Source organism: Perna viridis, chromosome 6 (genome assembly GCF_037379345.1).
Source record: "Perna viridis isolate PV_CMFRI_1.1 ecotype Kerala chromosome 6, ASM3737934v1, whole genome shotgun sequence".
NCBI lineage: Eukaryota > Metazoa > Mollusca > Bivalvia > Mytilida > Mytilidae > Perna > Perna viridis.
In genome coordinates, this window is record NC_142450.1 from 1,046,936 (window position 1) to 1,060,076 (window position 13,141).

The window sequence follows — 13,141 nt, forward strand, 5'->3', positions numbered from 1 at the left end:
ATTAAGTAATATTTGGTCTCAAGACTCTCAAAAAAAAAACATATCTAAATTCGAGAAGAAAGTTTATTAAAGGTTTATAATTTCGAACTTGCAGTAAATGCAGCATACAGGGCTGTTTTTCTGTTATTCTGTCTTTTTGGAGCTGCTTTAATTTCTTTGTCATCAGTCATATAGGATTGCTGATTTTTCAAAATTGAATATGATCAATACGAATGCCAAGATTTTACTAGTGCAAGGAGATTGTTCCATGAACGAGTTAAATTTCCAAGCATTCACAGCACAAGTAATTTCATTTATATTTACATATAAGTAAAAGGTGTTTATTGTGCTGTATTATTTTGCCTGTGTTTTTATGTGACACCTATAATTATCTACCATTGATTGAAATCTGGAAATCATCTGCATTTTTTAAAGAATATGATATCGATTGGACGGGATAAATAATAATGAAAAAATCTAACTGTAGCCTGGACAAATTTATCGGTTTATGGGGACAATATATGGTATGATGTTTAACAATGAATTCATTTCACAGTTTGGTTTAGGTAATACTATACATGTTTGACATTCGATAACACACTGCCCTGTACTAGCATAGAAATCCTGACTTTTTACACATAGAGGCAGGAAACAAATGAAGTATTTGGAAGAAAAACTTTACGATCCATTCGGTCTTGTTCAATATATAAAAAAACGTACTTTTTGTTCAACAGTGGCAGTCCTAAATTTTCTACTAAGGCTAATGGAAGTAAAATGGTTTATTTCATTATTTCTATTTGAGTATTTGGATTCTTTATAATGTTTGTTATCGCTCTGATGTCAAGTGCTTAACTTATAAGTATGAACTTAGACACTGTTAATTGTAGAGATGACTCACGGTGTAGAAAAAAAACCTGAAACAAATGATGTTTTTCGGTTTGCGTATGCTATATTTTGGCAAAATACTTGTCTTTTCGGTAGTATGATCTGTTGATTTGAGGACACCTCACATCCATGTCCCGCTAAAATCAACAAATCAAGAACGACAAATTGTCCTTTTCAAACACAATGCAGGTGTTATCCCGAAAGTGAGACCGAAGGTAGATTATATGGTCTGCAATTATATCTGAATAAGATATAAGATTGAACTGTGTGGGTTTTTGACATGTATGAATCACCTCCTGTATGACTTTAATACAACTCGGAATTGGACGTGTAACCAGTAAAACGATTTCCTTAAGTATGACATATTTTGTTGTTTCCGTGCAAAGAGTAATCAAGGGAACCAAGGTTATAGCGGCAATCAAAAGAATGCAATCCAGGGACAAAGACGATACATGGAAAACAGACATACACAACAAAGAAAATAAAATAACCAAAAGAATGTAATCCAGGGACAAGGGCCAGACATGGAAAACAGACATACGCAACAAAGACATAACATAAAATAACCGAAATAATGTAATCCAGGAACAAAGACCAGACATGGAAAACAGACATACACAACAAAGAATATATAGTAACTAAAGTCATACAAGAAAACTAGTTGTTATTGCTGTTGTATTTGATTTGTATTTACCAATTACATTATAAAGACCGGTGCACACTATATGACCCTCCGAGGTCAGATAGTAACTAACTGATTGGAATAAACTAAGTAAACTACAATTCACAAATCTATATTTGAATTATCAGAATCAGTAAAAGAGGAAAATATAGAACATAGACCGTAGATCGAATTTGATAAGAAATAAACTTCACAAAAAAGTTTATATTCAGGATGTTTCACATTAAAAGTCGGTTACTATTGGTTAAGGGGAATCAAGGGATTCAAAGATTTGAAGAGAACATAATCCATGGATTAAAGACTGAGAGGAAATAAGACACATAAAATACACAAAATAATACACATATATAAATAAACATACATACACAACCTGGACTCCACTAAAAACTGAGAGCATGAACTAGCAGCATAGGAAAGGGAAGCGTCCTGTGCTTTTCTAGAAACACCGGAAGAGTTGTTCACCCGTATGGTAAACGAAAGAGGAAAGGAAACCTACGAGATATGATGAACAAATAGGTTTTCAGGATGCAGATACATGTATCACTTACTAATTCATCCTATTAATGTTCTTTTTATAGAATCTAGAAGTAAAGTCATGGTTTGTTTTTCCTTCAAATTATTGTTTGTTTCTCTGTGTTTCTACTTAATGATGGTTTTGCAGTCACAGCTTGTTATGTGATTTTCGAATTTATATTTTTTTGTTAAAATTAACAGCAGTGGATTTAAGACATAATCCCAAAATTAATTCTGATTTAATACTCCAGTAACTTTTTATTAGTTAATATATACAGCTCCGACTATTGTGTTTTTCTTATTTGTTTACTTTTATCATATGCAAAAAGTGTTTAGAATTATCTAATGCTTTACCACCAAGTTCAAGATCCGTAGTGAATGCCAACTTTTTGGTTATTTGGTCAATGAAACCTGTACCAGAATTGCAAGCATGTTACAGCCCTTTTCAAGATGGTGACCACTTCTTTATTGCATGTTTTATCTTGAAACAATATCGTTTTTTGACGACTTTAATCTGTTTAAGGCTAAAGGTTAACCAGGTTATTGGTTTTTCAAGACTCCCCAAAAATGCCTGAAGAATGTAAACCACGCCTATAATGTGAACAAAGCATTCAAATCGTTAAGAGTAAACAAAAGGAAAAAACACTACACGAGCTTAGCATCCCAATACAATAGGAAAAACCAAAGTATAATTGTGAATAATACTGCATGAAGTAATTTCTATCTGACCATACATCGCAAACTAAAATAAAGGTCTAGGAGTGCATCTTAGTGTCACAAAGTAAACGATGTAAACTCGTACAAATGAAGTACGAGTTTCCATTTCTATGTACTTTGCAGCATATATATTCTATATTTGTGATGCGGACTATTGTGTTAGTAGAGGACACGTAGGGTTGATGTCACGGTTTACGTCAAACGTTTTAATAAAAGGCTGAAAATCTACTATCCTGTAGGCAATCTCTATTTCAGATTTAGTTATTGAGCAAGAAAAATGTGTTGGGTAATTTTGATTTCGTTTAGCGTTGTTCACGTAAGTAATTCTGCTTATATATGTGAAGTATTTTTATTTCTTGTTTTGAGTAAGACTACCCCTCCCCCAGAAAATAAGTCACTTTTATTTGTTGCTTAATAATGTTTAATTAATATTAAATTGTAACAAGAATATTATTATTAACAAAATATAACTTTTTGAGACAAAAAACAGGAAAACAAAATTGCCATGGGTAATTTTATAGAAATGAGTCAATGCCTGATTGTTTATTTTTAATTAGACCAAAACTGAAGAAGTTTTACTGAACTCCAATTGAAAGAAAATAACAGGACGATTTCAAACCTGGAGTAATAAATAAACTCTAAAAATAAAAGTGTTTTGTTTTACTTTGGTTGTAGAGTATGGCTATGACAACTACGACAACACACATTCATCGAACTCATCATCATCATCACACACATGCGACAAGAGAGCCAGTTGAGCTGGAAACATTTAGATATGACCCACATGCGGTAAGAACAAACACTGATAAAACCTTTTCTATTGACATCATTGGAAGTGTCGCTGATAAAACCTTTTCTATTGACATCATTGGAAGTGTCGCTGATAAAACCTCTTCTGTTGCTATATATTGCTCCTTCCAAAAGTACTGCTACTAATACTTCTGTTTTTAAAACTGTTACTAATGTTCCTATCGAGTACTGCTACTAATGTTCCTATCAAAATAGTACTGCTACTAATGTTCAAATCGATAGTACTTCCACTAATGCTTTTATTGATAGTACTGCTACTGTCCTGGGTCTCATAAAAAGTCTCAAGTAGAAAATATCCTTGTGTCAAGTGTTTTTTTTCAAATCTTCAATTTTAAATGATCTGGTTGGTGGAAATTTGAGTTGAGGAAAGATTTGAGGAAAATCTCAATTTGAGATATATCATGAAACCAGACCCTGATATTCCAATCGATAGTACTGCCAGCTACTACTGATCCTATCAATAACACCGCTGCAATTGCAACTATAAATAGCACCGCTACTTGTGGTCCTATCAATAGCACAGCTACTACTGCTCCTATTAACAGCACTGCTACTTCCTATCAATATCACCGCTACTACTGTTGCTATTAATATCCCCGCTACTAATGCTCCGATTAATAGTACGGCTACCAATGTTCCTATCGATAGTACTGCCACTATTGCTGCATACTAAAGAACTTTCAAACTAATTAAGAATAAAACAAATAAGACTTTGCTGATACATTTACTGCGTACAGTCAAGTATGTTTTACTGCACATGAACAAGATTACAAAGCGCCTAGTTATGTGATGCATAACTCGTCTTTTAAACTATGTACAACAAAATGAAAATAACAACAAGTATTTTTTTACCGCACATGAACAAGATTACAAAGTTGTCCAATTGACTTTTTTTTATTAACGATGTCGTGCATCCGCCGTTTTTGTAAAAGGTTCATAGTGGAAATTCATAGGCGCATATGCACCTAGTTATGTGATGCATAGCTCGTCTTTTAAACTATGTACAACAAAATCAAAATAACAACAAATAACAACAATGATAAAACCAATAATATGTAGTTCCCCTGAACTAGAATTTTTCTATTTTGTTCTAATAAGTAGAAACTTCTAAATAGTATCTTTGACTGAGTTTCATCCTTGTAGCATATGATGTTGACAATGTACCATAAAAAGTGTTACCTCTACTTGATGTCTACCCAGGAAGTTACAGCTGTTCATGCGTCAACTGGTCTACATGATCTAGAGGTAAGAGGTTAACGTACAATACTTAACTACATTTAATTAGCCCTTCTACCCCTCCTAGGGCATACAATGCCGATAGGTTTCCTCCTGTGCGGTTTTGTTCTAATTAGCTCATTTACCCCGGTACATACTTTATATGCCTGACCAAAGCCAGAAATCTGCAATCCAGTGGTTGTCGGTTTTTTTCATGTTATTTATTGTTCATTTTGCGTGTTTACTTAATTGGTTAGGTCGATTTTCGTCAAATCTGAAAAGTTTCACTTCGTTTAATTTTTGGCTTTTTACAGCTTGCTTTGTGGTATGGGTTTTGCTTATCATTGAAGATCGTAGGGAGGCCTGTGGAAGTTTTATTGTTTGTTGCTTGGTATTTAGCGGATGAGCGTCAGCGTCCTAAATATGTGCACCCTCTGAAACATAAATGCCTCCGATTTGTTCTGTCATATGTGGCGTATATGTGAAATGTCGTCAGCAGTTAGGTAGTAGTTGTTTGAACTTTTGACGTAGACGCTCAGCCAATGTTGAAGGAAGTCTCGTATAATTATGTATATGGAGACAGTGCACAATCAACAGTAATAATTTGAGTACAAATAGCTATGTCCCTCAAATCCTAAAATCATGTTGTAGTTAATACTCTAAGACCGTCATGTGAACACACCTTTTATATTAATTTTATATAAATTCCCCAAGAAATAAAATGGTTGCTCTTTTATGTACCTCAATTAGAATGAAAACGATCATTCAGAAAAAAGCTTAACATAACCCTTTTAAATTTCTATATAACGATAATGGTGAATATGTCATTGAGACAACAACTCCACCGAGACACATAAATGTTAGCTCAAGACCACCCGTGGGTCTTCAATTTATTTGTCTTTTTTTATAAACAGGAGAGATTGTAGTCCCAAATGCCAACTACTCAACATTATCGATGAAATCCTATATTTAAAATATTGTTAACATGATTAATTAGTTGTACCCATGGTATTTTCTTTATTTCTACATAATTAAGTTCAGATTCACCATATCCTTATACATTTCAGTCAAAATTGGTTTCCCTGGTCGATGCTACTACAGCTACATATAGTACAATGACGATTGACGAAGTGAAACTAGTCAGCAATATGTTCGCTAAAACCTGCAACCACACCGGATGGATAACATACAAATTAAACTAATGTTACAACCGAAATTTATTTATATTTTTGCATCACAAAAAATATAAATTTAAGTTTCTATTGTTTTAATCAAACGTAAATTTCAAGAAATTCTTGAAGACCTTAGAACCAACTCATTTTCTTCTTGAAAAAAAAAGCATTCATGCCGCTACATGGGGATGTAAACCTATGTTGATTTTTTTAAAGAAAGATCGACTACACAAGGGAACATTGATTTCAGTGGAAATCAAAAGAATGTAATCCATGAACAAATACCAGCCATGGAAAAGAGACACACACAACAAAAACACATGAAAAAACTATAATAATACGTACAAATGACCAAAAGTATATGAGGAACTCGGTATCCAGTAAAAACTGGGAACATGAAGCAGGTGCACCTGTAGGATAAACGGCCTCTCATTTTCTAGATACACACTTCTGCTCATAAAAATGCAAGTCAGGGGTAGACAAAAGAGGACAGGAAAACCATGACACGTAACGATCCAAAATCATGATGACGACCATAAAACTTCGTAGCGATGACCTAAATTTTGTAGCATTATAACCCTGTTGCAGAAGCCTGACTGTACGATGTCTAGAGCGGTACAAAACGTCTCCGGGTTTCTCATTTACTTTTAATTTATTTCCATTTGCAAAAATGTTATTTCAGTTATTTCGTGTTCTTAGTTATGTTTATTTCTTTATCTGGTCGGTCTTTTCTTTTTTTCTTAATATTCTATTCCTTGATTTCAATCACATCAAACCCAACCACAAGTGTCTACTTTCGTGAACACCAGTATACAATTATCCCTTAACAGTTAGGTCGTTTGGTGACCTATGGACCAGTTCTACAATTGTAAAAACATTCATGTAGTACATGTCCTATATTTATATATAGACTGTACTTAAAATGTCTTTACATAACCTGAAGTTAAATTCAATCTAGGAAAATGTAGTTGAACTTGTAGGATATTTGTTATCTTCTTAAACACGGTTCAGTGGCAATCGAAACAAAATAGCAATAAATAACTGGAGTGAGATAAGGCCAAAGAGTTTCATTTTTCTGTAAGACATACCCCACTCGCATAGAAAATTTAAATAGAACAGCATTCACAATAACCTACAACATGTGTTCCATCTATATAAAACCACACATCAATTTTTAAATAAATCTTTCTATTTGGAGTCGAGATAAATGAAAACAAATTTCGGAAGGACAGACAAGGTGATAAATATTTACCATTGAAAGGAGGTATATGTTAACATAAAGTAAGAACATTGATAGGTAGGTAGGAATAAAATGTTTTATGGAAACACGTACCAAACATATAACATATATCATCAGTAAAGTATGATTCTGTCTAAAAACCAGGAAGAGGGTGATTCATAATATCTCAAAATGAGCGATGAAGCTGTTTATTACGTCTTGATAATACATCTTCCACTGTTCATTTCCTTGGAACTGCTATAAATCGTGAAACATTTATTACTGGTTACCGTGCAAAATGCTGTCGGAATTATTTCCTGTTCCTTTCTATAGTAGAATGTAACCAAATTTTAAACGTTAATATCTCCAGTGGGCAACTTTTATTTGCGCTATTTTTTCCGTAAGGCCTCCAGAAAGATTTCCGTTAAAAAATATTTGGGGTTAAGAAATTCATGATTCACCTGGTTTTAAGGCAGACCTACACATAAAACACGACTTTTAATACTACTAAAGATTTAAATCAAGAGAAAATAATAGATTGCTTCTTTTACAGGCAGTATTTTTTAGTAGAAGCCTTACTTATGAGTAGATAGGGTAACAGCAAACAAATATATTTTTTATATTGGCTCAGTACTAGTCCATGAAAAAAAATTAGGCAGTTGGTATAACAAAGATACAGAGGATTCGTGTTTGTGTCTAAATGTGCATGTAACAATACTAATCGTTTTGCATGTAAAATTAATCACTTGAAAACTTTTCCTGTGTCATCCAAGGAAAAGGCGAATTTGACCCATTGTTTAAAGCCATGAATTAATAAAACATATATTGACTAAAGAGACGTATTTACTTCAGAAATCATATATAGATAACCTTAGAAATAAAATATAAACTTAGAAATTATGTACAAATAAACTAAACAATTTATTGCACTATGCCTTATTATGAAAATCTGATTATGATAAATAATTTTGAACCGGAAAATAATAGTGTAGTCTATTTGATTTCACCATTACTTCCATCTATTGAAGTTAAATTCACTGTCGTTCCTCATAATGTATTTCAATGGATTCCTGTTAATCGCGTACTTATTTGTCAGAGAAAATAATATAATTAAGATGGCTCTCATACTTAATAGCATTTCAAAATTTCTATTTCATGTGAATTCATCATGGTAATGTGGCGCATTGTGAACAACTTTTAATTTTCAATACAGGTGTTCTAATAGATATGACTAAATATTCAAATTTAGAAAAGAGGAGGTTTTTCCGACAATTTACCGTATTTCCCTGTTAATATATAAGGGACGGTGACCTCATTTTTTTCTCTTCAAAATGTTTCAATTTTGTGTCTGTAAAACATATTAGTTTATTGGAAAAAATAAAATCAGTTGTTTTAATTAATCCTAATTTATGTGTTTAATTTAGCTTTATAAATGACAGAGCCACCTTAAAAAAGAGTGTGCAAATAACAGAAATTATCATGTCAAAATAAAATACCCAAAGTTTTCATATTTTCTTTTCTCAGGTGGTTATTTTAGTTTATAGGCAAATGAAAGAGAAAAATTTACTTCAGAAAACTGACACATTTAGGTATATTTTGGAGTAAGATATGATAAAACTATTCATGCAATCATGAGGAATTTTCTTGATTTTGGTCTTATTCTATGCAGTTAGGATTAATTTTTTACATGGATATGATGGGAAGTGGTATTGTTTTTTTTAACTTACTATGCAATTAGCAGGTATGTGATTAAGTACCATCCACATAAAATTTAATGCCAATGGCAATTGATTCACCGTGTAGAAAAATCCACCACATAAACGATGCTTTTTCAGTGTCTATATGCTATTTTTTAAATATCCATTATCATTATCTGTATTAACATTCTGTATTTCTGAGAAAATCATACATTTATCTCCAATAATCAAACAAATCAAAGAAAATCAAGAACAATAACTCTTGCAAAGTGTCAATTTAATGTTCACTCTATATAAATACAAAAAAACAAACCAATGAAAAACTTATTCATTATGTTATCAATAACTGTTTCTGAACAAGCTATAAAACTGAATCTGGTAGGTTTTTGACATGCATTAATCACCTTCTGGCTGATTTTTGGAATCTGTATAATACTCTGAAAAGAAATCATTCATGACAGCTCAATGTTCATGTTGCAGGTATTATCATTAAGATACTGAGATAGCAAAATGAATCACATGGTTTACAGTAGCATTTTATCTTTTTTTTTTCATTTTCAAGAAAATTTAATATTATTCATATAAACATAACGGTCACTCCTTCTCTATGTTCATGTGTGTTTTATTATAGTATTTTATCTATCTATTGTTCAATTATTTATTATTTATAATATAATTGTTAATGTTTATTTTATCAGAGACTATAAAAACATGTATAATAGCAGACCAAACAAAGTATATTAAATCCATGTTATTTTCTCTTTCCTCCTCAAAAGGAATATTATTTTATAAAGTATTGAATTCTAATCCCTGTAAAAAAATACATTTTATAAAGACAAGTATAAAAAGACTTGCTGACACGTCATATACACATACATGTATTTAGAAACCAAATCAAAATTCGTACACTAATTGATTGCAAAGACTTAAATTGGAATAACAACTTTTACTGTGCATATCATTAATAAAACTATTCTCACTGAATAATTGACTTCACGAGCTGAAGAAACACATCTTCAGCTATTTATAAATGTGACGCCAAAATTAAGTGGACTACTTTTATTTATTAATATTTTCTATATTTATATTGAAATTATATGATCAGTGATTCATGCATTCATTCATCCCAAATAGTTTTTTTAATTGAAATCCTTTAGTAGGCCTCACGGAAACTATATCTTTAAAAAATAATAGTTCAAATGAAAGTTGCACACTGGCGATCTCAACACTTAAAATTTGGTAACGTTTCAGTAGTACGGTAGAATTTTTACACTATAACGTGTCAAATATATATCCCAAGGAAATAAACATAGGAAGACATAACAAATTTAATTGAAAGGTTTCAATGATTTTCTAGAGATATGATGAATCACCCTCTGCCTGGTTTTTAGACAAAACCATACTTAAATTTGAATGGAGTTAGTGCTGAATATACAAATGCAGATCAACTGCATTAACCCTTAATCTTAGCATGTTTTTTTTATCAACTAGTACAAACAACCTTCCACTAAATCTTCATCTGATTTGCCTGATTGTTTGTAATGGACAATAATGAAATATGGATATGAAGTAGCCTGCTGCTAGAATGAATTTCAAAATGATTGATTGATTGTTGGGGTCTAATGCCCAAACTGCAAAATGGAAAGCACCTTTATATATAAGAACATACACTAGAATTGTCACCTCCTGTTAACCCTCTTACATTACATTTGTGGGTTTCTGGGTAAAATTACTATATTTTTGTAAAAAACACTGAATTATTGATTTTTTACATCAAAGATTTGCTATTGCATTAAAATATCCCACATGAGACAATGTTAATTAGGGAGAATCTCGTTCATGAACTGTTCCAAAGGTCAACAGGTATATTGTCAGTATAGCTAATAATAATCATAATCTTTGAACAGGACTAGGTACAACTCTCTTCACAACTGGCCTCGGTGGAACACCTGCAAAAATTGTATTCATGATTAAATTCTGTCTTCAAGAAGAATGTATAACTATAATTAATATATAAATCACTCAAAATCTTGCTGTTGCCAGATAACGACATAATAAAATAAAAAAAAATCATTGGTTTTTAGAGTCATTTTTCAGTAATTGAACTTGAATTGTGAATAGTTTCTGATTGGCTCTCACTCTTTTAATAAACAATGTTTACAGACAACAGACACAAACCTGTAATTCCTGTATTTTTACAATGGTTCTCTACATGCTGGTATTTAATTAGATCAGTCAAATACTACAAAGAGATTGATTTTACTATTATATACATTGTAATAATAAACACCTACAGAGTATTAATTTTTACATAGAAAAAAAATGTATAGGTGAAACAGAACAAATGTACCAGCATATTACCTCCATACAAAATAGTAAATACTTACAGAGATCACCAAAAGGTCTTCAACAAGTGTAAAAACACCTTTGAGTAAGTTCTAAAACATGTACTCTTTAAATAATTTATGCAACACTCCAGCTAAGAACCATGCAAAATGAGATATATTCATAGTTGGAAAGCCTAAATATTTTTTTTGATATTTTGCTTAAATGTTTTTTTTTTATTTGGCTTTTCAAATAACCAGGCTTTGATCTTAGGAGATATACACATGTAAATATATAGCATGTTTTGTATATATTCAAAATTATGGGAGATAACTTTGTAGATGACATTGAAATATAATAGAAAGTATTGGATTTTCAATGTGAATTATCTCCCGAGATCAAACAGATTGGAATGAATATTTATGTAGTTCATCATTTATACCCATAAAGGAACTTACATGTAATAACAATGACAAAAATGTTAAGCCTTTCTTAAATGATAAATACATGTATGTATCATGTGGAATTACTTTACACAGTTAACATACAGAACAAAAGATTTTTTGGCCTAATTTGGACTATTGCTGGGACTTGAATATGTAAGAGTAATTCCAAATTTAGTCATGTTTCCAATAAGAACTATCTATTTCCAATCATAAATAAAAATCACTTCTATCTGCATGAAAAAATTTTTGGCAACTGCATTCATACCAAATTTCAAATTTTTACCATTATTGTATTATATTGATATGTCTAAGATCAGAATCCTGAATTCCAAGTTCATTGATATGCCTATATAATAATCTACCTCTAAGATATGTGTATCAGAATCCTGAATTCCAAGTTTGCTGAGGAATGCTGAACTGGTTCTCTTAACAGTTTCGCTATTGCTTAATACAGAAGATGGATCACTGCAAAACAATTTTGTTATTAGTGTAATTTTTTTTTAATAAGGCAATATATGTCCCATTCCAGAAATTGAAAAAAAAATCAACAATTTAGTCGTTTTTTGCCTAATTTAACATGAAATTTATAAAATTTGAATTTTTTTGCACGATTCTTACGCAGACTGGCACTTAAGTTCTCTGATTAAAAAATATGTGACCTGAGTTAAATAGTATAGATTTATTGCATAAATATTGGAAAATTTTATATTGCATGAGCCTGAGAGTGATATTCTATGAGGAAAACAATACTTCCCTATATTTATGTAAAAACCCTTTCATTTGTATAGTAAATGCTATAAACATATTCAAAATGTGTTTTGTGTTCAGTGAAGTCATGGTTTTGAATTTATATTGCACTGAGTTCTATAGAGAAAATATATTGCTATACATTAAAGCTTGATATTGTCTCATTTAACTCATTTTCAACAAATTTATAAAAGAGCCTTGGCAAGCTTCTTATCATTTTCTTTGAAATTAAAAAGCACAAGATAATTTTAATTTCAGTGATACACATGTTCATTTTATACATTTAGCACAAATTATGAAACCTTAATGATCTAATGATTGAATAGGGATTATTTTTACTTTCTTTGTCAGTAAAATGGCAACAAATTACATAGGAATATTCTTTGAACTTTCACATGAAGTGAGTAGTTTTATGGTAGCAACATAATAGACAGTAACCATGGTTACAATGTATTACTTGTCAACCAACAGGCACACCGGATAGCAATGAACAGATCAATCATTCTGTTCAATTTAATTTGTACCAAATTTATTGTAACTCATCGTTTTAATCAAAATCAACAAATTGATGATTGGCAACATCATAATATAAAGAAATACAGAACCTCCTTCAGTATTGAGTGTTTTAAAAGATTTCTCCACTGGAGATGATATCATTAAAATGTTCAACAAGCTTAGACTTTATAAAGCATGTTAAAAATCTTATTTTTTACCATAGAGGGTGAAAAATAATT

The 13,141-nt window shown here is 31.3% G+C and overlaps 2 protein-coding genes across 4 annotated transcripts in view; one reads left to right on the top strand and one right to left on the bottom strand.

Moving 5' to 3' along the window:
- LOC148613153 (uncharacterized) overlaps positions 1 to 13,141 on the bottom strand; it is a 58,755-nt gene that overhangs the window by 12,842 nt on the left and 32,772 nt on the right. For 2 of the 3 annotated variants that reach the window (XM_088586346.1, XM_088586347.1), the window contains exons 24-26: positions 12,023 to 12,125; positions 11,068 to 11,131; positions 9,152 to 10,838 (exon numbers count right to left, since the gene is read on the bottom strand). In XM_088586346.1, coding sequence (XP_088442472.1) covers positions 10,780 to 10,838; positions 11,068 to 11,131; positions 12,023 to 12,125 — 226 coding nt within the window. In that variant the 3' untranslated portion in view covers positions 9,152 to 10,779. Of the gene's footprint in view, positions 1 to 9,151; positions 10,839 to 11,067; positions 11,132 to 12,022; positions 12,126 to 13,141 lie in introns of those variants that run through there. The other variant, XM_088586348.1, reaches the window with a different exon arrangement.
- On the top strand, positions 3,025 to 6,003 carry LOC148613155 (uncharacterized). Its single transcript, XM_088586239.1, has 4 exons — positions 3,025 to 3,092; positions 3,452 to 3,565; positions 4,730 to 4,831; positions 5,869 to 6,003. Exons 1-4 carry the CDS (start codon positions 3,054 to 3,056, stop codon positions 6,001 to 6,003), a joined length of 390 nt encoding a protein of 129 aa, XP_088442365.1. The 5' UTR covers positions 3,025 to 3,053.